General features: G+C 41.1%; 1 protein-coding gene across 1 annotated transcript in view; it reads left to right on the top strand.

The window, feature by feature from the left end:
• Nucleotides 1-25,758, top strand: part of TTLL5 (tubulin tyrosine ligase-like family, member 5) — a 344,374-nt gene that overhangs the window by 288,784 nt on the left and 29,832 nt on the right. The window contains exon 30 of the mRNA XM_006884777.1: nucleotides 16,082-16,299. Coding sequence (XP_006884839.1) covers nucleotides 16,082-16,299 — 218 coding nt within the window. The remainder of the gene's footprint in view (nucleotides 1-16,081; nucleotides 16,300-25,758) is intronic.

Here is a 25,758-nt window from a genome sequence, read left to right as displayed (position 1 = left end):
TGAATGAATGGAATTCCAAAATCTCTGTAGATGTTCATTGAAATGAAAAATAAACAACCTAAATTTTAAAAAAAAGTAAAAATAATCAAAAAAAGAGTATCATGCAAAAGATTATTAGAAAGCAAATGGAAGAAGAAAACACTGAGATGGATGTCAGAAGAGACTCTGAATATTGCACTAGAGCATCAAGAAGCCAAAGAAAAGGGAAGAAATAAAAAAGTTGAACAGAAAATTTCAAATAGCAGCTCAGAAAGACAAAACAAAGTATTATAAATGAAACATGCAAAGAGCGGGAGCTGTGAAATCAAAAAGGACTGAACTCATCCAGCATTTCTTTTTTTTTTATTTATTTTTTTTTTTTTAGCATTTCTTAAGGTAAAGGAACTAAAGAACAAATTCAAGCCTCAAGTTGCAGTACTTAAGGATGCTATGGACAGAATATTGAATGATCCAGGAAGCATTAAAAGAAGATGGAAGGAGAACACAGAGTCACTGTATTAGAGGTAGAGCCTTAATTTTGACTGAAAGTCAAAATGAGGAGAAACAGCTGCAGATATCCTTTAATAGTTGGAGCAAAGAATTTGCTTTGAAGTCTGACTGTTGGAAAACTACGAGCTGTGAAAAATGAAATAGAAGGAATGAAAACCTAGTAGTTTAGTGGTGAAGAATTGCCCTGCCAACTCAAAGGTTGGTCAGTGGTTCAAATCCACCAGTTGCTCTGAGAGATATGCAATACCACCACCTCTGAAAACCTGCAGGAGGGTCAGCTATGGTCCTGACTCTATGGTTTACATAAACAATAACAAGTTTCCTGAGGAGGCTGATGCTGTTCATCTGGGAACCACACTTCAAGAACCACTGATTTAAAAGGAGAGATGGCTCCTTAGTTCACTGTCCTCAGGAAGGACAGCCCAGGTGTGTAGAATTTGAGTTGTTTATAGGAACTTTGTTTCTACCTCTCCACCCCATCTGCCAGATTATCAAAATAACTCCTTGCTCAGTGGACCAGCCAGGAGGCAGTTGAGCTCTGCAGGTGGACAACTTGTAACTAAAGATGTGACTAATAACACTGAAGTTTGTTATACAGAATGTCAAATGAGAACCCAATTTGCTGTGTCAACTTTTGCCAAAAGCACAATGAAATGATACTTGAAAGAAAGGAAGAAAAATCTCTCCTTGCTCAGTCTTATCAGGGTACATTCTGCTCCGCATTAACTGCAGTGGACACAAGATAAGGGGACTGATTCATCCCTCTTTGTTTCATTAACTGCCAGCCTTTAATTAACCTTTACTGGGTCCAAGCAATAGTCCAGGTGCTTCACATGTATTCACTCATTTAAACCAGTTTTGAGGTGATGGAGGGACTGACAGAATGATGCTGATAAACGCAGGATGGTGAAGTGACTCACGTGGTGATGCATCTGTGGGTCTTCTCTCTCGATTCCCTCCCTTCTTCCCTCGTCCTTCTCGTTCTGGCTTCGTGCCCAGGAAGGAGAAAGCCAGCCGCTTTTTTTCAGCTGAGTTGGGGGACCTTCTTAGGCAGCAGTGACTACTGGTGACATCAGCTTGTGGAGCGCTCTCTCCGTGCCGGGGTCTGTGAGGAGGGGGGCTGCGCTGACCGGGAGGCCCGCCTGACCCGACTCTAATTGCCGACATGGAGCTGATGTTATTCTTGGCCCGGGATGGAGCGATTACTCAGTAGTTTCTGTTAAAATGATCCTTTGTTAAACTTCTACTCCCAACCCCCTTCTCCCTTCCCTCCCACTCTCTTCTCTGCCTCATCCAGACTGAAAAAGAGCCCAAAACGGAGAAAAATTAAGGGCATTTTGATGGCCAAGGCAGAATGGCTAAAGTTTCTTTAAACAACAAGGAAGGGAGGTGGGGTGCTGTGGGGTTTGTTTTTAAACCATCTTGATTCTTCACCAGTTTCTTCATTCCCTTTCCAAAGTCCCTCAATTTTAGTAGACTTACTCTTCGACATCAGTAAGATAACCTTGAAGTTGAGGAAAAACTGTACATCTTGAGGTCTTCTCACCCTTGCACCCCATCCTTCACTTCCTCTTTCCCATCATGCCCAGTAACTTGGCCAGACTCACTTGGACTCTCAGAGACCAACGTTTCTCTGACAGGCCGTTGTTTGTTGTTTTGTACCATGGAGTCAGGACCAACTCGTACCTGACCCTCCAGCTGGTTTTCAGAGGCTGTAAATCACACAAGAGGAGACTGCCCGTTTGTCTCCAGCGGAGCAGTTGGTGGATTCGAACTGCATGTCTTTGCTTTGGCAGTGCTACTCCTTACCTGTTAGCCAGAGAGCTTTCTAGGCAATGCCACCTCAAAGAGATCTGTGTATGTGCCAGTAACATCTAGTAAGCAAAGTGTGGCAAGCTTTCTCTCTCTGTGTGTGTGTGTGTGTGTGTGTGTGTGTGTGTACACACACGTGTATACAGTCTCACAGGTGTGAGAAGGATTCCCATATAAACCCAGTCAGCTTTTGCTATTCTGCTCCTTCTAGACACATTGCATGTGTCTAGAAAAATTCTGCCACTACTCCCTTGCAGGAATTAATACTATTGCTCTGAACCATTTAGCTGCTGTGTGTTTATGTTGGGGGCGGGGGGTGAGGAGGGAGAAGGAGCAAGTCAGCAGGCACCCCATCCTTTCTCAGGCAGCCAGCAACAAAAACACGTCAGCTCCTTGGCATGGCGCAATGCAGGCGAACAGCCTGGCAGCCTAGGAGGCATCTTCAGATGCTTTTTTAACAGTGTATCAAGACAGGAGGTTGGACTTGGGCATGTAAGGAGAAAAACGTGTGCGTGCGTGTGTGTGTGTGTGTGTGTGTGTGTGTGTGTGCGCGCACGCGCGCACTGGACATCCTGGAGTATGTTGGCTTAACTTTCCCAACCTATTATTGTAATCTATTTTGTTTTTCCCGGTGATTTTTATCAGAAATGCATATGCCTCTTCATTTCTAGCTTTTTAAAATTATTTCTTTTCCTAGGACCATTTCATTTAGCAGATTTTGTCAAGCCAGAGTCTCCTGACCTAAAAATAGATGTTGAGAATTCATTCAGTGATTCATGTAAAGCTGCAATCATGTTTTGGAAATAGGTTTCTAGACAGGCTTTACAGTCAGCTAATCCTAAGGTAATACCTTGGTCCTGTGCTGTCTATGACCTGCAGTGTGTTTCCTAAACTTCTTTGAACCTCATTTCCTTATCTCTGACATACAGATGGGCCTGAAAACGGGCCATTTATCATAAATATCGTATTTCTCAGTATATGGCCATGTTTCAGACTCGGGACCAGAGGTTTATCTCAGTGAATCATCACCATTGCCCTCATATTAGCCTCATCTTCCAGATGAAGAAATAGAACTCCAGGAACATTATGTAACTTTGCAGGGACACGTAAGTTTCAGATGCTAAAGGTAAAATTTTAATTCAGATCCATCCATCTCAAGTATCAAAGCCTCCGACTATCATGGTAGATATTGCACTGGACACTTAGTAGCCACTTAGTAAATTGCTATTGTTGTTGTTGTGTGCCATCGAGTTGAGTATGACTCAGAGTGACAGTATGAACAACAGATCTGAAACCTGCCCCATCCTGCCCGTCCTCATTATCTGTCTATACTTACTGAAGCCATTGCTGCAGCCACTATGGCAAGCCTTCTGGTTGAGGGTCTTCATCTTTATCACTGACCCTCCACCTTTCCAAGCACACTGTCCCTCTCCAAGGAATAGCCTCTCCTACCAGCATGCCTGGAGTACGTGAGAAGAAGTTTTATCATCTTTGCCTCCAAGAAGCGCTTTGGCTGCACCTTCTCCAAGACGTTTCTGTTTGTTCTTTTGACAGTCCACGAGATCTTCAGCACTCTCTCCAGCACCACAGCTTAAGGGCCTCAGTTCTCTTCTGTCATCCTTATTCATTGTCCAGCTTTCAGATACTTAGCAAAATACTGAAAAGACCTTCGCTTAAATCAAGCATGCCTTAGTCTGCAAACTGACATTGTTGTTCCTCAATAATTTGGAGAGGTCCCTGACTGCAGACTTGGACTATGCAATACATCTCCTGACTGCTGGTACCTAGGTGTTGATAGTGTACCCTAGTAAGATGAAGTAATTGAATTTCAGTCTCTGCTCCATCTATCATGATGCTGCTTATAGGTCCATTAAGGATTTTTGTTTTCTTGATGTTGAAATGGAATAAACATTAAAGGCTGGAGTGTTTGGTCTTGTGCAGCAAGCACTCCCAATCCTCCTTGCTTTTAGCAAGCAAGCTTTTATCAGGATCAGAGGAAGACTTATCAACAACCTGCGTTATGCAGATGACACAACCTTGCTTTCAAGGACTAGCCTCTCCTAACAACGTGTCCTAAGTATGTGAGACGAAGCTTCGATATCCTTGCCTCTAAGGAGCACTCTGGCTGCACTTTCTCCAAGACTTATTTCTTCTGTTGGCAGTTCATGGACTCTTCAGTACAACTTGAAGTTGTTGGTTCTTCTTCTGTCGTAGTGCACCACTGGACCCAGTGCAGAGGTGATTGTGAGGACAGGGCAGGGGCAGGCAGAGTTTTGTTCTGGTGGGTTGTGCTGAGGCAGAGCTGATATGAGGGCACCTCAGTACAACAACAGAGCTGCAAGTATTATATACATCCTGGCCTGTGAATCTAGCATGAACCTATCGACACTTAGAATAAATTGCTATGTGAAAAGTTGTTCTCAGGTATCTTAACCTGTTGTCTGCTATTCATACACACTTTCTGACAAGAAAAGATGTACTAAACATATTTAAATTTCAGACCCAGACATCCCAAATAGCCTCAGATTCTTACTTAAAGAAGTAACTTATTGAAACATGCCTGGACTTGCAGTCATAGAAATGCCCATTCTTCATAGCTTCTATTATTAGAGTAAAGTAAGACACTACCAGTGTTTTGCATCCTAGATGATATTTCAGGATACAAGAATATCCTGAAACACCATCTAAAAGTTTGGAGGTTTAAGAAATGCTTATGTAGACTGTTAATAATTACATCAGATCTCTGTCTCTAATTACCGCTTTGTCCTTTTTACCCTGTTATTATTAGTACTGGTAATTCTATTTTAATTTTATTCCTATAATAGTATTTTTTAAAAAAATAAAAAGACTGCCTAGGAACATGGCAAGTATCTACAAATATGAATACCATCAGTGACACGATAACATAATTAATTCTATGTTTGCTTTTTCAATACCATGTAAATGTGATTTATAACAGTATATTTGTTCATTGATAGTAATAGATTCAGTCTGTTCACTCATTGATAGTAATAGATTTGAACCTTATCTTCACAACTAATCAGCTCCGTGACCCTGGATACGTTAGTTATTTGAAGGTTTTCAGCCTCAATTCATCAGTGGAGTGAAGGTCTTAATCCGTCTGACACAGGAAGCACTCACTCATTGTGCCCCTTTACTGTTGTTCTGCTACACACTCTCACATTTACACAGATGTTTCTTTAAAAGTGTTGACGTTCAGTGACCAAAAGTCAGAACTCTGACTTGGTTGTGAGAATGTTAAGAGGCAGCTATTCACTTACCAGCTGCTTGGGATCAAGCTCATTTGTTGCATGTCCTTACAATGGTTGTCTTGGTAAAACTGCCTGGTATCCAGTTTTATTCTATAACTTGCTCTGTTTGTGGGCACATGAAGGACTCACAGTATAGCTCTGTGGGAGATAAATAGAAAACGTCATCCTCTGCAGCTGTAGGAAAAACGTCCAGTGAGTTTATGGCACAAGGGTCAGAGCAAGCTGTGCACAGTGGGTCTACAACGTGAGATGGTGAGCCACATAGGAGGAGTTAGACACATATAAACTCAGAATTTAAAGTTGGAGAGAAATTAAGAAACTACTTGTCTAGCTATTGTATTTTACCAACTGGAGATTAAAGCGCAAACATATTTGTTTCCATTCCCAAGAAGTGTAATCCAACAGACTGGGGACTTTATAGAACAATATCATTAATATCACAGGCAAGTAAAATCTTGCTAATGATTATTTTAAATTGGCTAGAACAGTACACCAACAGAACTATCAGAAATTCAGGTTTGATTTAGAGTAGACTGTGGCATGAAGGATATTATTCCTGATGTCATATGAATTGTAGCAAAAAGCAGAGAATACCGGAAAGATGTTTACTCATGCTTTATTGATTATGCAAAGACATTTGACTGTAGAGAATACCAGAAAGATGTTTACTCATGCTTTATTGATTATGCAAAGACATTTGACTGTATGGATCATAAAAAAATAATGGCTAATATTGAGGAAAATAGAAATCTGAGAACACTTGACTACTCATGTGAAACTTACACCTAGACCAAGAAATAGTTGTCTGAACAGAACAAGGAAATACTACACGGCTTAAAACCAGAGAAGGTGTACATCAGGACTGTATCCTTTCTCCATACCTATTCAGTCTGTCTGCTGAGCAAATCATTTGAGAAGCTGGACTAAATGAGGAAGAATGTGTCATCAAGTTTGGGAAAAGACTCATCTACAACCTGTGTTTTGCAGATGACACGACCTTGCTTATAGATGGTGAAGAAGACTTAAAGCAGTTACTCAAGAAGATCAAAGACTGTAGCTTCCAATATGAGTTCCACTTCACCATCAGGAAAACAAAAATCCTCACCGCTGGACCAATGGCAACATCATGGTAGATGAAGAAAAGATTGAAGTTGTCAGTTATTTCATTTTACTTGGTTCTGAAGTCAACACCCTTCATAGCAACAGTCAAGAAACCAAAAGACATGTTGAACTGGGGAATCCACCTGTCAAGGACCCCTCCCATGTTCTAAAGAGTAAGGATGTCAGTTTAAACACTAAAGTGCACCTGATCCATCCACGCCTTAATATTTTCAGTTGCTTCTTATGTACCTGAACTAACGTCATGATGTCTGGATAGGAGATTGAAACTGTCAATAGCTTCATCTTGCTTGGATCCATAATTAATGCCCTTGGTACCAGCAGTCAGGAAATAAGGAAATGCACTACACCGTGAAAACCTACAGTTAGAGACTTCTCCAAGTTATTGAGGAGTAATGATGTCGATTTAAAGACTAAGGTGCATCTAATTCAGGCCATGGTTTTCCAATTATTTGCTGTGCATCTGAGAGCTGGACAGTGAATAAGCATGACAGTAAAATAATTGACATCTTTGAGCTGTGGTGTTGGAGAAGAGCACTGAACATCCATGGACTACCTAATGAATAAACAAGTATGTCATGAAGAGGGTGACGCTGGAGCACTCTTTGGAGGCAAGAATGATGAGACTTTGCCTTGCATGCTTTGAGCATATTGCTGGGAGGTGCCATTCCTTGAAGAAGGTCATGATGTTGGAAAGGGTGGAGTTTTGTGAAGGAGAGGAAGACCCTCAACCAGGTGGATTGACACGGTGACTACTGCTATGGTCTCTTGTGTGTTCAGAAGTGTGAGGATGGCGCAAGATCGAACTGAATTCAGATCTTCTGTTCATAGAGTCACTATGAGACATACTCAACAGAACTTAACAACAACAACTTAAGCACCTGAAAGTTGGCCAATGAGTAAGGAAGTCAAAATAAGAAGCATGGATTTTGGATTGTGTTGTTAGCAAACAGTATTGAATATCCCTTGACTGTCAAAAGAACAAATAAATTTTTTTTAAGGAAGTGCAATTGGGGTGCTTCTTATAGATGAGGATGGTAAAACTTTGTTTTGCTCACTTGGGCATATTTTCAGGAGGAAACAGTCCTTGGAGAGAGATACCATGCTCGGAAAGAGGAAGCCCCTCAAGGAGATGAATTGATGCAGTCACTACCACAGTGGGCTTGAGCATGACAGAAATCGTCATCCTGATGCAACTGTGATAGGGCAGGGTTCAGATCTGTTGTTCTTAGGGATGCTGTGAGTTGTAGTTGACGTGACAGCACCTAACAACAACAACAACAACGAGGCACAAGCATGTCACTAGACAAACAAGAGCCTTGATGTACAAATGAAACTACTAATAAATAAAAGGTTAGGACATAGACAAAGGTATGAAGTCTTTTCTTCTAACTAAAATAGCTCTTAATCTGTGGTCATTTTCAATCTTTGAGATTGTCTTTTTTTCAAATAAACTATGGTAGTCTTAACCAGAAAACTTCATCAAATGTGTGTGTATAAATACAGGTTGTTGTTTGGTATCAGCAAGTTAGTTTTGACACATAGTGACCCTTGTGACAGAATTTAATTGCTCCGAAGGATTTACCAAACCATTTGCAAAGCATACTGACCCTGTGTACACCACATCAAGACCTTCCCTGAAAGCCCTTCTTGGTAATCGCTGTGTTGTTCCATCTCTTTGAGCATCTTCCTCTCTCTCACTACTGGCCGGCTGCTTTTCCAGGCATGATGTCCTCCTGTAAGGACTGGCTCAACCTGGTAACATGCACGAAGTTGGTGAGACAAGCTCGCCATGCTTGCCTCTAAGGAGCATCATGGGATTTAATAGGCTATGCTCTTTAGGGAGATGATAGCTAGAGAAGGGCTACAGGTCCTTTGTTCATAGGGTCGCTATGAGTCATGCTCGACTCGATGGCAATCAACAGCAATCTTTATGGAGCAGATTGCCATGTCTTTCTCCTGTGGAACCACTTAGTAGGCTTAAAGTGCCAACCATATGATTAGCAGCCAAGTATTTAACTGTTGTACTGTCAGGGCTCCATATAAATGTGTTGGGGGACTGGGGAGCATATCTACTTTTAAAGTAAATAACAAATATTAACTTAAAAATATTTCAGCCTATCCTTCAGAAAAAGAATGGCCTTACAATAAAGTTAGTGGAATTTCTATCTTTTTTTCTTTTGATAGTTTAACACCTTTTTCTAATATTTTTATTGATTTTCATATAATAATACCTTTACAGTATGTTTCATTCCTATACGTCATGTACAATCTTTCATTTATATTGTGTTTCCTACAATCATTCATATACATTCCATTTTAAATGTTTTTTTATACTAGTTCATTTAAAAAATTCAAATACATTGTTTTTCACACCAGATCCTTCCCATTTCCCTCACCTGTCCCCCACCCAACAAATTGTGCGACCCCATGATTAATCCTCCCCCACCACACACCTTCACCCCTCTGGAATCTCTGTCTTGTATGTACATCTGACCAGTATTGGACACATTGCTAGGTTTGTTTTCTCTTTGCTTTCAGGTGGTGATTTGATTTGAATAGCCTTAGTTTTGATGTGTTTTTTCTGAATAGGTAGGCAACACAACATTAACACAAAGGCAGCGTATTACAGTGGGGTTCTTCCGTCATGTTCTCGAGCTGTGAATCCCAGCTTACTACTTGCTAGCTGTGTCATCATCAGCCAATTAACCTTTTTGTTTCTTGATTCCTTCTGTAAGTTGGAGGTGATGAGAAACACTATCTCAAATGACTAGGATGATTAATGGAGATTAATAGCATGTCAAATATTTAGAACATTGCTGACCAGTGGTAAAAACGTAACACAAGGTAGTTAAAACTCAGTGCCCAAAAGTCGATTTTTACTCATGACAACTCTCCATCAGTTTCTATGTCTGTAAACGTTAACTGGAGCACACCACCTCATCCTTCACCTGCAGAGCAGCTGGAAGATTTCAACCACTCACCTTTCACTTACTAACCCAGCACAGAAGCATTGTGCCGCCAGAGCTCCTTTCAGGAGAGCTGTGGTGGCCTGGTGGTAAGAAGAGGCACTGCAGCCCCAAAGTTAACTGCTTCTTATCATGTGTTTTATGGTAAACATATAACAAATCGTCATTTTAATCTGGCTTCTTTAGTTAAACTCACAGTGCCAGGAGCAGAAATAGTCTTCAAGTATTTTAGGGGAAGTCCAAGAATCATGAAATATCCATTGTCTTCATAATGACTTGCTGTGCATGAGAGAATTGAACAGTGGCTAAGGATTTCAGAAAAAGAATTGATGCATATGAGTTATGGTGCTGGAAAAGAGTAGTGAACATACCATGGACAGCCAGGAAAACAAATAGGTCTGTCTTGGAGAGAGTGAAACTTTAAAGGCTAGGATACTGAAGATTCTCACATACTTTAGGGATGTTGCCAGGAAGGACCAGTCCTTGCAAAAGGACAAAATGCTTTGAAGGCTGAAGGGTCAGCTCAAGAGAGGAAGACTCTGGACGAGATGGATTAACAAGTAATTGGGGTAATGAGGGTAAGTGTCAGAGACAGTGAGATTAACCCAGGATAGGCTTTGGAGCTATTGTTTATAGGGTTATTATGAGTCACAGTTGACTCTGCAGCACATAACAACAACCGCAATTCTTGTTGATTTTTGTCAGTTGAAAATTAACTTGTTTACAATTATTAAAAGAGATAAAAGACTAGAAAGAATAATTTCACAAATAAAATCTGTAGATTATATATTTGCACAAACATGTACATGTCTTATTTTTTAAAACGAAAGAAAGAACAGCATTGCTATCAAAATTTAAGATAGCTTTTCTTGTAACATACATTATTTCCAAACAATAATCAAGGAAAGATAAGATTAATTCTCTTGAACATAGTTATTGTTGTTAACAGTGGTTAAATTACTCACAGCGACCTTACGAACAATGGATCTGAACTCTGGCCTATCCTGTGCCATCCTCATCATCCCTGACACGCTTGAGCCCACCCTTACAGTCACTGTGTCAGTCTGTCTCGTTGAGAGTCTTCCCCTCCTTCTCTGACTGTCAGCCTTTCTAAACATCATATCCTTTTCCAAGGACTAGCCCTTCCTAACAGCTAATCCAAACAATGTGAAGCTTCAGTCCTTGCCTCCAGGGAGCATCCTTGCTGTGCTATCTTTGTCCTTTTGACATTCCATGGGATATTCAGCATTCTTCTCCAGTGCCACAACTCAAAAGCATCAGTTCTTATTCTGTCATCCTTATTCATTGTCCAACTTTCAGCTTTCTCACAAGTAATTGAGAAATTGATGGTTTGGGTCTGGTGCACCTTAGTCTTCAAACTGACATAACTACTCTTCAGCACTTTGGAGAGGTCCCTGACAGCAGACTTTCCCAATGCAATACTTCTTTTGATTTCCTCGCTGTTGATGCCAAGGGTATTGATTGTGGATCCAAGCAAAACTGAATCATTGTCAATTTCTATCTCGTCTCCACCTATCATGATATTACCTATTGGCCTGGTGAAGATTTTTGGTTTCTTGTTGAAATGTAACTCATATTGAAGGCTGTAGTGTTTACCTCTCTGCAGCCACTGTTTCAAGTCGTCCTCACTTTCAAAAGCAAAGTTGTGCCATTTGCATAATGCAGGTTGTTGATGAGTCTTCCTCCAATCCTGACACCATATTCTTCATATAATCCAGTTTCTCAAATGATTTGTCCATTAAAAAGATGAATAGGTATGGAGAAAGGCTACAGCTCTGCTGCACACCTTTCCTGATTTACAATCAGGCAGGGTTCCCATAGTTTTCAGAAAGCAAAGTTGTGTCATCTGCATAACGTGGATTGTTGATGAATCTTCCTCCAAACCTGATGCCACATTCTTCATATAATCCAGCTTGTAGGGCTATAGGGAGACTGAACACATTGGTTTCTGTTGACTGGAGGATAATAGTTTCTTTTATATTGTTCTATCAGGTGATCAGTTATGTGGGTTTGCACTGTTGAGAGCAGATTTTTTGAACTGTTAAGAACTTTCTGCTACACAAAACTCAAACCACACTGACTGCCGTGGAGTCATTTCCAGCTCGTGGCTGGATACGCTTTTCCCTGTAGGACTCAGTAAGACAGAATCCCCCGCCTGGTGCATTTCCAGGGTTCACAGAGTCCTTGTGAGCACATAACAACAACAACAACAACAACAACAACAAGCCTTTACAAACGCACAGTGCTTCATCTTTTCCCACAGAGCACCATAAGGGCTCTTTGCTACTTTTTAAAATGTTAAACCCAATTGTGATTTGAGGTGAGGCTGACAGAGCGAATTGATATTTTATTCCCCCATTCATACACATTTTGGTTTATGACATTCATTTCAATGCCCACAATCTAACCACACTCTTCGTACTTCCTTTCTGATGGTTTCCATTCATCCCTCTATCCTAACCCTTCTTACTTTCTAAATGTCCTCACTGGGCAAATTCTACCGTTTTGATCTTGGATAATTGAGTGTTCCATGGTGTGTGAAAACTCCCCGATGCTATTGTCCACTGCAGAGGCCCGTCCCTTGCTTGGCCGAAAGCTGAACCACCAGAGTGGGTTTTGTTCCAAACTTGAAGGATGACTAAGAGCCAGAGAGTCTCAGGCATCCGAGGAGTCTCTGTCAGATCAGGAAACATGGCTACTTTTATGTGGTTTTGTTTCGTTGTTTTTTTTTTTCTTTTGTTCCGTATCTTTTGCCTACACTGCCCCAGGAGCTTCTGTGAGCTGAGGAGGAGAGGAAAGGCTATTTGTATGGCTCTGGGTCAGTACCCTAACCCTGTCTGGGTCATGGCCTGGTGCTCTGAAGCAGTACTTTATTTCTCTTGCTCCGCCTACAGTCATGTCTCAGCTGACAAACATTGTGCATGGAAGCCAGCCAAGAACTCCATACAGTGTAAGACAAAGGCTTTGGGGAAGCTTGTTGTTCCCAAGATAGAAACAGCTACACTCACATTGGCCCCAAGCTCTTTACAGCATGGAATGGCTGCACACTGGTTAATAGTGGTAGTGTGTTTCTCTTCACTCAGCGGCTCTCAGCCTGGTTGGGGTAAGGTGAGTGAGAAGCTTACATATTCAGGAAAATGTACTTCCCCAACCTCTGAGCCTGAGCAGTAAGAGAGAAGCATATTTGAAGTAGCTTTGTATAACTTGTAGTATCCAAGTTAGGACAAAATCTAATATGGGCAAAATAATGCTTAGAAATGTTTGGTCTTCTGAAATCTGACCTTTGTGTAAAGGAGCTGTAAAAAAAAGAGGCAATCTAAGAAACATTAGTCCATTCAAACAGAGATGAGCTTTTATATACTTATTTTGTGTAATTCTAAAAAGTGAATTTGGAGGATTGTTTAACTACAAATCATCAGCCAGCTCGGGACCATCACCCACAAGCCTGGGTGCCAGCTAAACGGAGGAGTGTTTTCTGGAAGGAATAAATAACTTTTTTTTTTAAACCACCCAGAATTTAATCTCTGAACAGTATTATCTTTCTAGTAAGAGAGCCCAGATCTTGTTTCCCTGCAGCCTTCCAAGTTACAGTCTGTGCTCCGTCTATCAGCAATTCCTCCTTCCCACCCATGAGTGCCCTTCTGTTGTGGGAGAAGGAGGGCCTTTCCAGTCTTTTGCCTGGGGCCAAGCCAACCCTCAAACCGTGGTTTTCTCTGAGACTCCTTGCTGGAGCATGGCTGTTTCCCACACTGAATAAAGCAGGAAAAGTCATGTATATGTTGACCAGGCCTTGAGGAGAGGCCAGCGCTTACACAGCTCTCTCATTCCCAGGCCGTGGCCTCATGACAGAGCCGCTCTCATCCTTGGTTGCTAACCCACAAATATAGAGTGCCAAACCCCAAACCTCACATCTCTTTGAAATTACAGACAGAGAACATCACTGAATTTGTCCTTCTGTGACAAGTAGTGATGGTCAAGACATAGCTGTCCCTGTGATCTCTAGTTGGTGCCGCTGTGTGGAGTTGGTGTAATGTAGGTGACGAGGAATCTGAGGAGGCTGATTTCTGCCCAGAATTTGAACACTCCCATTTATTTGCTTCGGTGTTTTCCTGGGTTTCTGCTTATCAGACTTGATTGCTTAATCCCATCCCACTTAGCCTTGGCTTCTGTGAAACACACTCGAGACTTTGTAGTAATTAGATTACTAACTCCTTGGTGCTTCAGATGGCATAGAATTTTCATCACTTCAGTATCCATTCAGTATATTAAAGCAAAAGGAGGAAAAATGCATGCATAAAAGGTTGTAATGCAAAGTAGAACGTGCTAAATGTGATAAGAGGCATATAAATAAGTATTCAGAGGAAGAGACGATTATTTCTGCCAAAGAGAATTGAGTAAATATAATCTGGGGACACTAGACATAGGTTTTTTATTTTAAGAGTTTACTCTCACAGCTAGCAAACATTGTCATAAGACCAAAAATAACGTTGGAAAATACATGCCCACCTATCATTCACAAATGACTACAGCTAGGCCATATTCTGTGTCATCCCATCCCTGGGTTCTTGAATAAACTAAGGCAAAGATTGGAGAAGAAATGCAATATTTGTTGAGTGTTTATTATGTGTTTGGTAGTGCGATCTATTTGGGGTGAGGGTGGGGACCTTTATTTACCCATGTGCCGTCATCCAGTCCTCGGCATTCTAGTGACATATCATTGCTTTGTAGGGAAGCTAACACTCAGAGAGGTCTTTAAGTGAAAGGCCCTTCGTTCAAACCTGAGCGCATTTGATTGCAAAGCTGCTCTCTTTTCCACTCAGCACAGACAACTCTGCCTTTCAGCAGTGACCTAGTCCGGATTTTGTAGCCAGAAGTATTAGTCAACTCTTTCTTCCACCCAATGTCTAAGGGAGAATCTTATGCCCCCTTAATTGAAACTTGAGTTTCATTTGGATACTTTAACTTGTAAACTGTAAGTTAAATTTTTTGCCTGCTTAAATGTCATTAGGACCTGACACCATTTTATTTTTTTAATAAATTATAATCCATGACTGTGTAAAAAGACAAAATTTTAAAGGAACACATTACATAGAGTAAAAAATTAATCTTTCTCCTAACTAACCGGCTCTTGGAAGTTACCAGTCTCCCTTTCCAGGAAGATAGATAGATAGATAGATACACAGAGAGAGAGAGATAAAGAAATAGAAGGAAGGAAGGGAGGGAGGGAGGAAATGTAGATGTAGACAGATATGTATATGCTGTTGTTGGGTGCCATCCGTCACATCAGCTCCACCTCACATCGACTTCATGTGTAACAGAAAGACATAGTGCCCAGTTCTGTGCCATCGGAAAGAGCGCTGGTGGCTTAGTGGTAAGAAGTTGCACTGTGAAGCCAAATCCACCACATGAGAAAGATGGGCAGTCTTCTCCTGTGTCATTTCCTGCCTCTGAAAACCCGCTGACAGGTCAGCTGTGGGTTATTTCTGACTCAGTAGTTCTTAACAACACCATCTTTTACAACTGTTGCTAAATTTGAGCCTAGAGGTACAGCCTGTAAATTAGTTCATCTCTGTGAGTGTCTCCCACTGACCTTCCACCAAGCATGCTGTCCTTCCAGAACAATTGATAACATGTCCATAGCAAATGTGGCCAAGTCTTTGAAACATTGTGTCTGAGGGACATTCTGGCTGCATTCCCTCCAGCACGTTCTGTTGGTTCTTCTGGTAGCCCATGATGTGTTCAGTATTCTTGATTAATGCCACAGTTTGACTGTCAGTTCCTCTGTGGTCTTCCTTTTTTGGTTTCCACCTTTCATGTGTATATGAGGCAACAGAAGAAGATCTTTGCTTGGCTCAGGTGCACCTTAGACAGCACAGTGACATCTTTGCCTTTTATCACTTTATAGAAATCTCTTGACAGAAATGTGCTCATAGAGTAGTGCATTGTTTGGCTTCTTGACTGCTGCGTCCATGGACGATCTTTTCTTGACAATTTCTATTTCTTCTCCATTTGTCTCTTGATAGATATCAGTACACATGTAAGAATTTTGTTCTGTGCTGTGTTTCTAATACTTGACATCCAGTAAAAAATATATAATACTTCAATTTAACAGTCAAGGAAACCTGAGACTGAAAGAGACCAAATTGTTTTCTAATTCAAGCTTGTGGACCGACATGTAAGACTGTCAGCAAAATCAAAGCAACTTTCTGCTTCAAGAAATTTTCCTGTGCTGAATCTAGACTTGTATTCTCAATATATAATAGAAGTTGTTCCAAGAAAAATTATTTTAACAATTCTTCTCCTTTTGCCTCATTTCAGGATGATAGACCAGTTTTCCCCATAAAGCAAATGGATTGTGAAGGATCTATCCATCATTCATTTCCCCCCTTTGTCTTGTAGGCAATCTTTGGCAGCCAACCACTGCCTAACTCCAATTTATGGACAGTGACTAATGGTGCAGGCTGCAGAATTTCAAGTGCCACCGCCAGTGGCCAGAAGCCACTCACTCTGTCTCAAAAAGTGGTGCCACCTCCAAGTTCATCCTCCTCCCTGCTGCCCAAACCTCCAGCCAATCTCAAACAAGTGCTAAGAAAGGCAGCATCCCAGAGGTCTTCCAAGTAAGTCTTCTTTCTTCATCTTTTCAGCTGCTTTTGAATTATACAAATCTTGTGCTGATACTCCTCTTCCTTCAGTAAAATGTATAGAAAACAAGAATGCTTGATGGAGATTAAAGGATCATTCTGATCCTAGTCCTTACCTTCAAGCTGGAATTACCTAGGAGTTATTGAAACTCTGCACGGTGCACAGAATTGGCCCTGATCTGTTTGGTCTTGTTTTTTGTTTAAATGTGGTGAAAGTCTGTATAATCATTTTAACCATTTTTAAGTAAGCAATTCAGTAACATTAAGTACGTTCATCATATCGTGCAACTATCACCACTAACAGTTTTCCGAAGTTTTTCCTCACTCAAACAGCAATTCCATAGGCCTTAAGGGCTCTCCCTCCATTCTTCCTGCTCTCAGCTGCTAGCAACCATTGATACATATTGATCTTTTCATTCAATAGACAGTAGAGCATATTTATCTTTTCCTATTCTAGATAGTTGGTATAAATTAGAGGATATAGTTGTTCTTTTCAGTCTAATGGGTTCAAACTGCCAACCTTTTGGTTGGCAGACAAGCACTTAATCCCTATGCCAACCAGAGCACCTTCTTATCTCCATAAACATGTTTTCAAGGCTCTTTGATGTCAAAGCATAGATCAGAACTTTGTTTCTATTTGTGGCTAAATAATATCCCACTATACATATGTGTACCACATTTTATTTATTCATTCACTGTTAGTGGATACTTGGGTTATTTCCTTTTGACTATTGTGAATAATGTTGTGGTGAATATTGATGTTACAATTATCTGCTTGAGTTTCTTCCATCAAGGCTTTTAGGTTTATACCTAAGAGTATTCTTGCAAGTCATGGAAGTTCTATGTGTAAGTTTTTGAGGAACTACTAGTATTTTCCAGAGTTACACCACTTTACATTTCTACCTGCAGTGTGAAAGAGTTTTAATTTCTCTAGATCTTTGCCAATACTTTTTTTTCTGATAATATCTATCTTTGGATATAAAGTGCTATTCATTGTGGTTTTGATTTACATTTCCTTAATAAATCAAATTCAACACAACTCATTGCTGTGAAGTCAGAACCAACTCATAGCTGACCTTCCACAATAGTTCTCAAAGGCTCTAAATCTCATGGGCGGTGATTGCCCATCCTTCTCCCTGGAGCAGGTGTTGGATTTGAACCACCTGCCTCTGGATTGGCAATGTAACTCCTTACTCACTAGACCACCAGAGCCCCTTTCTCTAATAACAAGTGGCATTTAACCATCTTTTCCTGTGTTTTATCTTCTCATTTTTTAATTAATTTGTTCTTTTGTTAAATTATAGGAATTCTTTATGTATTCTGGATCTTAAAACCCAGATCAGATATATGACTCCTAAATATTTTGTCTTATTCTTTAGGTGATCTCTACTTTCTTGATCAAAGGGTTTTTCTTTTGATGCAAAAGTTTTCATTTTGGTGAAATTGGATCAATTTGGGCTTTTGTCGTTTCCAGTTTTTTGGTATTATCGCCAAGAATCCATGAAAAATACAAAGAACTGGAGCTTTGCTTTTATGTTTTCTTCTAAAAGTATTACAATTTTAATATTGTGTTTAGGTCTTTGATTTACTATCAGTTTTTCATGTATTTGATGTGAAATATGGGTCCAAATTTATGCCTTGGCATGTGGGAAGCCAGTTGTCCCAGTACCATATATTTGTTGAAGAGACTGTTATTTCCCCACTAAATGGACTTAGCACCCTTGTCGAAAATCAATAAATAAAAGGTGGACGAGTTTAATGGTGGGCTCATAATTCTGTTCCGTTCATCTGGAGGTCTGACCTTGGGCCAGCACCACATTGTTTTCATTCCTATAGCTTTATGCTATTGTTGTTTTATACTGTCGAGTTGGCACCAACCCATAGCTGACCCTCAAGCAGGTTTTCAGAGGCAGGTAATCACATGGGAGGAGATTGCCCATCCTTCTCCCGTGACGCAGCTGGTGGCCTCGAACCGTGTTCCTTCGGGATTGCAGCACAACGTCTTGCCACTAGGCCACCAGAGCTCCCTATAGCTTTATAGTACATTTTAAAATTGAGACATGCAATTCCTTTTTCTCCGTTCTTTTCCAAGATCATTTTGACTGTTCAGGGTTACTTGCAGTTTGTAGCAAGTTGAGGACTAGCCTTTCCATTTCAGCCACTTGTCCTGTAGGTTCCTTTGGCAGTTGTGATGAGAGCTACCAGAAGGGCTCAGGGTCATTACCAGGCAACCCTTTGTGCTTCCGGTAGGCACTACACTCAGTTGATGCACCCTGTAACAGTCTTCCTGATTGTGGGACAGCAAACAAAAATGAATAGTTGCCCCCTACAAATATCTTCTTTTGATCCTCTACAACAAAGTAACCTCCATCTCTTTTCTCTTTTCCTCGGTTGTATAATGGAATTCTGTATCTTTCAGGCATTTGAATGAGAGCCCAGGATGTGGGATTGAGATTCCATTGTGCAGGATTGGCGTAGTTAATATTACGAATTTCTATTTAGCAACTATGTTTCTAATAGTTTCTGTTGTTGACATTTTGACTGTGTAGATCATGACAAGTTGTGGCTGACACTGAGAAGAATGTGAATCCCAGGGCACATAATTGTGCTCCTGAGGAACCTATATCTGGACCAAGAGGCTGTTAGGCAAACAGAGGGGAGCACTGCATGGTTTATAATTGAAAAGGGAGTGTGTCAGGGTTATATTTTCTCTCCATACGTATTCAGTCTGTATGCTGAGCAAATTATCCGAGAAGCTGGACTCTATGAAGAGGAGTATGACATAAGGATTGGAAGGAGACTCATCAATAACCTGCATTATGCAAATGACACATTCTTGCTTGCTGAAAGTGAGAAGGACTTGCAGCATTTGTTGCAGAAGATCAAGGTATGCAGCCTTCGGTATGGATTGCATCTCATAGTCAAGAAAATAAAGATTCTTACCACTGGACCTATAGGCAGTGTCATGATGGATGGAGAGGAGATTGAAATGATCAACAGCTTCATCTTGCTTGGATCCACAATTAATACCCTTTGTACCAGAATTCAAAAAATAAGGAGATGCATTGAACTGGGAAAATCTGCAATTAGGAACCTGTCAAAATTATTGAGGAGTAATGATATCCATTTGAGGAGTGAGATGTGTCTGATTTAGGCCATAGTCTTTCCGATCATTTGCTATGCATCTGAGAGCTGGACAATGAATAGGGATGATGGCAGAAGAATTGATGCTTTTGAGCTGTGGTGCTTGAGAAGAGCACTGAAGAGCCCATGGTTGGTCAAGAGAACAAACAGATATATCTTGGAGAGGGAGCAGCCAGAGTGCTCTTTGGAGGTAAGAATGATGAGACTTTGCCTTATATATTTTCAACATGTTGCTAGGAGGATCTATTCCTTGGAGAGGGACTTGGTGCTGACACACAGAGAGAGAGAGAGATACACACATACATACATTTCAATTCCTGCATCAGATTTTTTCACTCTACTTCCAGTCATCTTTTAACTTAAAAAAACTCATTACTCTCAAGTCTCAGTAGAACTGCCCCATTGGGATTCCAAGGTTGTAAACTTTTTTTGAAATTTTGATTTGGGCGAAAGTTTACGGAGCAAATGATTTCTCCATTCTGCCATTAACTGCAGTACACATACTGAAACCACACTCTTTCCTCTCCCTCCCTGTTAGTCTCATTTTCATCAGGCCTGTCTTACGCCTTCCTGCCTTTTGTGCTTTATCCGTGAGCTTCAGCTGCTCTTTGTATATCTTGTATGGATAATTGTTCTGAGGAATGGGTGCCTCCCTGGTGTTCTTGTTCGTCTTTCTTAGTCTTTCTTAAAGACGTGTCTATTAACTGAATTAAATGTGAGCCAAAGGGTAAGCGTAGCTCCAGGGATAACCAGGGGCCATCATCAGACGAGCACTCCTGATTCTTTTGAGGACTTTGAGTTTTCGTCCACATTTTCTCCCACCCTTGCCACTACTTGGAGCATTTGCTGCAGAAGGGCAAGGACTGCAGTCTTCAAGATGGATTATATCTCAACATCACGAAAACCAAGATTCTCACCCCCAGGCTTGGCAGCATCATGATCCTTGTTTGTGGATTCTACCCTATTGCTAATCCCCTCCTCACTTAGTTATCTGGTGCTGCTGTGGCAGAAATATCACAGGTGGAGAGCTGTCATGAGCAGAAACTTGTTTGTTCACTGTTTAGAAAACTGGAAGTCCAAATTCAGGGCACAGGCGTGAAGAAAAAGCATTTTCTGTCAGCTCTGAGGAAAGATTCTTGCCTCTTCGGCTGCTTTTGCTCCACCCCTTGGCTCTGCCTTGCAGCTTGGCATCTATCTTTCCTTGTCCCTCGTCACTTGCTTAAAGTGTCTAAACCTGCTCCTTTTATATCTCTAAAGTGATTGGCTTAAAACTCTTTGTCCACTTATACAGCCTTATTAACATAATAAAGAAAACTTATTCCCTGTGTGATTACATCCATAGATATGGAGGTTAGACTTCACTGCCCCTATTTAGGGGGATACAGTTCAGCTGTAAGTCTTGAGATGTAGCCAGCTGGGCTGCTGGGGGAGGTGGGCTCCTTCAGAGGCAGCAGGGCTGGACCCTGGCTCCCTGAACTCCTGCTGGCAGGAGAACCTGGAGGTGGAATTGCAGCTCTTTGGACAAACTTTGCTCTGCTGCATTTTTGTGGTTTCTTCTCTCTGACAGGCAGGAGTGTGGGAAAACCGGAAACAGCTCAGCACCAAAAATGCACAGAAGGGGGGAAAAAGCAAAGATTTCTTCAGAATTGAAGAAATACAATCCAAGTATCAAAAGGCATGCTGCGAGGAGTTGTTCCAGGAAATAGTTTCCAATTTGCCTTTAAAATGCTAGCATAAGTCTCCCAAGCTAAGTTAACTATAATGGAGACTAACTTCTCTCGCTTACATGTAAAACCTATGGTGTCATGAGGCCCCACTATTTTTCAAATGTTCTGATTTTTAATGAAAAGAATAATAGGGCTTTTCATCTGAACTGGCTGTTGAAACACTTTGGTTTTTTTAAAATATAAATTGGCTTGGTGAAAAGTTTCCTCTGTGAGGCATCCAAATGTAACATTCTTTTTTAGCGATTTTTTTTCTCACTGTAGATAGCAAATATATGGAAAAAGTGTTAGGCTAGTTCAGAATATTCCTGTATGTTGCTTAACTAGTTTCCCCCATTGCTAATCTCCTACATGGTACTTTTGAAGAATGTGTCATACTGAATAAAACTGTCCCTAATATCTTAGGGGTAACTACAGTACTTTATTTGAATCCTTAACACCAGAGGAAACGTCTGTAACTCTGTAAACCAGAATCACGATTATCAGTTGGTTGTTTTTGTTAAATGCTGTTGAGTTGTAGATGACTCATAGCAACCCTGTGAACGAAAGACCTGAACACTTTTATAACTTACATCGTTTCTCCAGGTTCATAGGGTTTCCGGAGGCAAGCTATTTCAGAAGCGGATGCCACTCCTGCTTCCAAGCTTGTTTTAATCTGGGAGCTCCACCAAACACTGTCCACCATAGGTAACCATTATTGCATTAAACACATCAAAGTCACAGTGTTTAGCATAACAGCAAATACAAATTACCTCTGTACAGCTTATCAGTTGGTATAGTCTTACTATTTTAATGCAGCTCATGGTCTGGTGGCATAGTTCATAGGGACTTGCACTGATAATCCAAAGTCTGTGCCACTTTGATGGTTCAAATGTACCAATGACTCCATGAGAGAAGGATGGACAACCCTCTGCCATGCGATTTACAGCCTCGGGAACCCACGGGAGCATCAGCTGTGAGTCAGGTCTGACTTGATGACAATGAGTTAGTGCATCAGTGAGCATTAGAGCAAATTACTTAACATCTCTGTGACTTAGTTTTCTAATTTTGAAGTAGAAACGATAGTACCTTTCTCACAGCATCATTAAAAGAAATCAATCATCAGTGACTGGCAAGCTCTATCACTGTGCCTGATATATAACACATGCTGGATAACTAGTAAGGGAGCTCTCATGGTTCTGTGGCAAAGAATTGTGGCGCTGACCCAAAGGCCAGCGGTCCAGACCCACCAGCTGCTCTGCAGGAGAAAGATGAGCAGTCTTTTCCTCTGTGATTTACAGTCTCTGAAAACCCTCTGGTGGGTCAGCTAAGAGTTGCATCTCATACTGTGGCACATAACAGCAAATAAGTGCTAAGTATTTTTGTGATTAATATTAAGATAACATGTCAAGAACTGTCCTTGTCAGCCTTTGCTTTCTTTCTGAGACGTGTTGCTGCATTTGCTTGGAGCAGCACGGCCTTCCCTCTGCCTCGGTTCTGATTACCCAGCAGCCTCAGTTATGGCTGTTGGTGTTGAGTCACATTCAGGAATGCCACAGCTGCCCCAGGAGACACAACTAATGAGAAGTTGTAATGAGCTTTCGCCCATGCCAAGCGCTGTGTTTTTGGGTTGAACTTCAAACTTCTCCAAGCACAGAAGTTGGCATTAGACAAAAATAGAAGCAATTTCCAAGAGCTTCAAAGTTTCCACATCCCAGAAGATCAAGTTAAGAGAACAATAGAACATAAAAGATGGAATGTCGTTTGGATTTTTGTGCATAGGGAGTTGAGAATAAGAACAGTGGAGCCCTATTTCTTTATAGTAATATTCAAGTCACTTCCCTCCAAAGGTTTCAGTTTTCCATCTGTAAAACAAAAACCATTGTCCCCACTGAATAATTAACCAAAGCGACTTGTTTTCTGCCGAAGTCGCTGAAAGCTTTTTTATGAGTACATTTGTTTTTTAACCCTGATACTTTACCAGCCGTTTCCCTCATCCCCTCTGGACACAGAAGAGAGTTCTTTGTTATGGTTCTTTTAATTCATATACATACTTGTATTTCCAAATTTCATTTCTTTGCCGAATTGACGAAATTTCATTTGCCAATTTGGCAAAGATCTCAATTTTTTTTTAACCTCACTCATTGTGCCAATAGCCTTTCTCGATATCCCTCACTAACATTTGTAACACTTCATAATTTAGTACCCTCTTCAGATCCTCCTTTCACAACTATTTGTGGTATTTCTTGCACACAGTCAGCTGAACCAGGAGGGACGGGAGCCTATGAACAGCTAGCTCCCCGCATCTGAACTATCTCTTTCTTGTGACTGACCTTCTTTCCAGAGCCAGAATCTCACTCTCCAGGAAACCATGGAGCAAGAAACCTGAGGAGACTGGGGTTTGCCAGGCACACGGGCAAAACCATACAGTGGGGCTGAACTGGAAAGGGCACCACTGAAGCTGTTGTAACCTAGGAGGCTTTTCTGGAGAGAGAAAAAGATTTCAGAAATAACAAACCATACTAAAATGCTTCTCCTTCAATGACAGTTTGCTCAGCCAGGCCTTGGGCTATTTTCCTTCAGTAGAAATGAAATAGAGCGGCTGTTCTGCATCAGCACCCAGGATTGGCGGGGGGAGGGTGTTATTGGTGCTGTTAAGTGCTGTTGAGTTGGCTCAAACTCTACACTAGAAGGAAATGTCATTGGGTCCCACACGGTCCTTACGATCTCTGTTGCACTTGACTCTGTAGCAGACACTGTGTGACTCTCATATGGTGACACTGAAAACCAATGATCGTGACCCACGTATTTAGAGCTGTTAGCAACAAAGTGAAAGAGACTCAGAGATAAGAGTCTGAAGGATATAAAATAGCCATCCACTAGAGAAAAGACATGCTTGTCTCTATAACTTAAGAGCCATCCAAGTTAGAAGATTCTAAGATAACATGATCAACAGCTATACTCACCACGACGATTGATTCAATTCCACTTGTACCTCAGATCCTCCACTGAATTTCTGAGGCTGTAAATCTTTACAGACTGTTCACCTTTCTCCTGTGGAGCAGATGGTAGATTCAAACTCTTAACCTTCCAGTTAGCAGCTCACTATATATATTACCTATTACACCACCAGGAAGCAAGGCTAAGTGTTGGTATAAGTATGTTGTTTGTACTGTAGAGTCAGAACTGACCCATAGCTGACCCTCCAGTGGGTTTTCAGAGGCAGTAATCACACGGGAGGAGATTGTTCATCCTTGTTCCGCAGAGCAGCGGGTGACCTCGAACTGCGTGCCTTTGGGATTGCAGCTCAGTTTCTTGCCATTAGGCGACCAGAGCTTCCTTTAAGCATATAAATACCATGTAAGCATAGAAATATCATTGTAGATTAGCCAAATTCTGTTAGCCTCTTGGCCTTACATTAGATACTGGTGGTGGTATAAGGTGCCATGGAGTCAACTACGACTCATAGCGACCCAGTGAACAACAAATCTAAACCTTGCCCTGTCGTGCACCGTCCTCATGCTCTCTGTCATGCTCGAGCGTGTTGTGGTAGACACTGCGTTGGTCTATCTTGTTGAAGATCTTTCTCTGACTCCACCTTTCCCAGCCTGGTGTCACTTTCCAAGGATTGGTTCCTCCTGAAAGTATGTCTAAAGTAAGTGAGACAAAGTTTCACTCCCCTTGCCTCTAAGGAGAGTTCTGGTCACACTTCCCTCAAGATAGATTTGTTTGTTCTTTGGACCGTCCATGGTATATTCAAATACTCTTTGTCCATACCACATTCAGAAGCATCAGTTCTTTAGTCTTAATTAATTGTGTGACTTTCAGATGCATTCAAAGCAGTTGAAAAGATCATAGCTTACATCAGGTACATTTTTGTCTTTGAACAAACAGAGCAAGGGAACATTGCAAAGTTTAAGATCAGGCAAGGTATGCATGTATCATTTGCATATTGTCTCCTTTTTCCATGCCTATTCAGTCTGTATGCTGAGCAAATCATTTGAAAAGCTAGACTGTATGAAGAAGAATATGGTTTTAGGATTAGAGGATGATTCATCAACAACTGATTTATCAGACGGCACAACCTTGCTTGCTGAAAGTGAGGAGGACTTAATATACTACAGAAGCAGCCCAAATGTCCAACCACAACTGAATGGATTGAGAAATTGTGGTCCATTCACACAGTGGAATACTAGGCAGCACTTAGGAGCAATGATTTCTAAAAATACTGCATACCTTGGGAGAGACTGGAAAGCATTATGCTGAGTGAACTAGCTCAGTCTCATAACGACAAATGCTGCATAAGACTACTATTGTAAAAACAGGATAACTGGTAAAACATATATGGGAACTCAAGTGGTGGAGGAAGAGTAGGAGCAGAGGGGTGAGGATGGGTAGGGGCGAAACCATAGGGTTTCACACTTTGGTCGATTGACCGAGTGGGGCAAGGAAATGGAAAGGATCTGCATGGAAAAACAAGGTAATGGTGGCCAAGTTCCAATGGTGATTAATTTTATAAAATATAATACATGAGAATGAGTGTGTGAAACAAAATATAAAGGAGAGTGTAAAACATATCTATCTATCT

The sequence above is a fragment of the Elephantulus edwardii genome, unplaced genomic scaffold (genome assembly GCF_000299155.1).
Source record: "Elephantulus edwardii isolate Elephantulus edwardi_28Jun2011 unplaced genomic scaffold, EleEdw1.0 scaffold00037, whole genome shotgun sequence".
Lineage (NCBI taxonomy): Eukaryota > Metazoa > Chordata > Mammalia > Macroscelidea > Macroscelididae > Elephantulus > Elephantulus edwardii.
The sequence above is the reverse complement of the archived record's forward strand: the minus strand, read 5'-3'. Positions and strand labels throughout refer to the sequence as shown.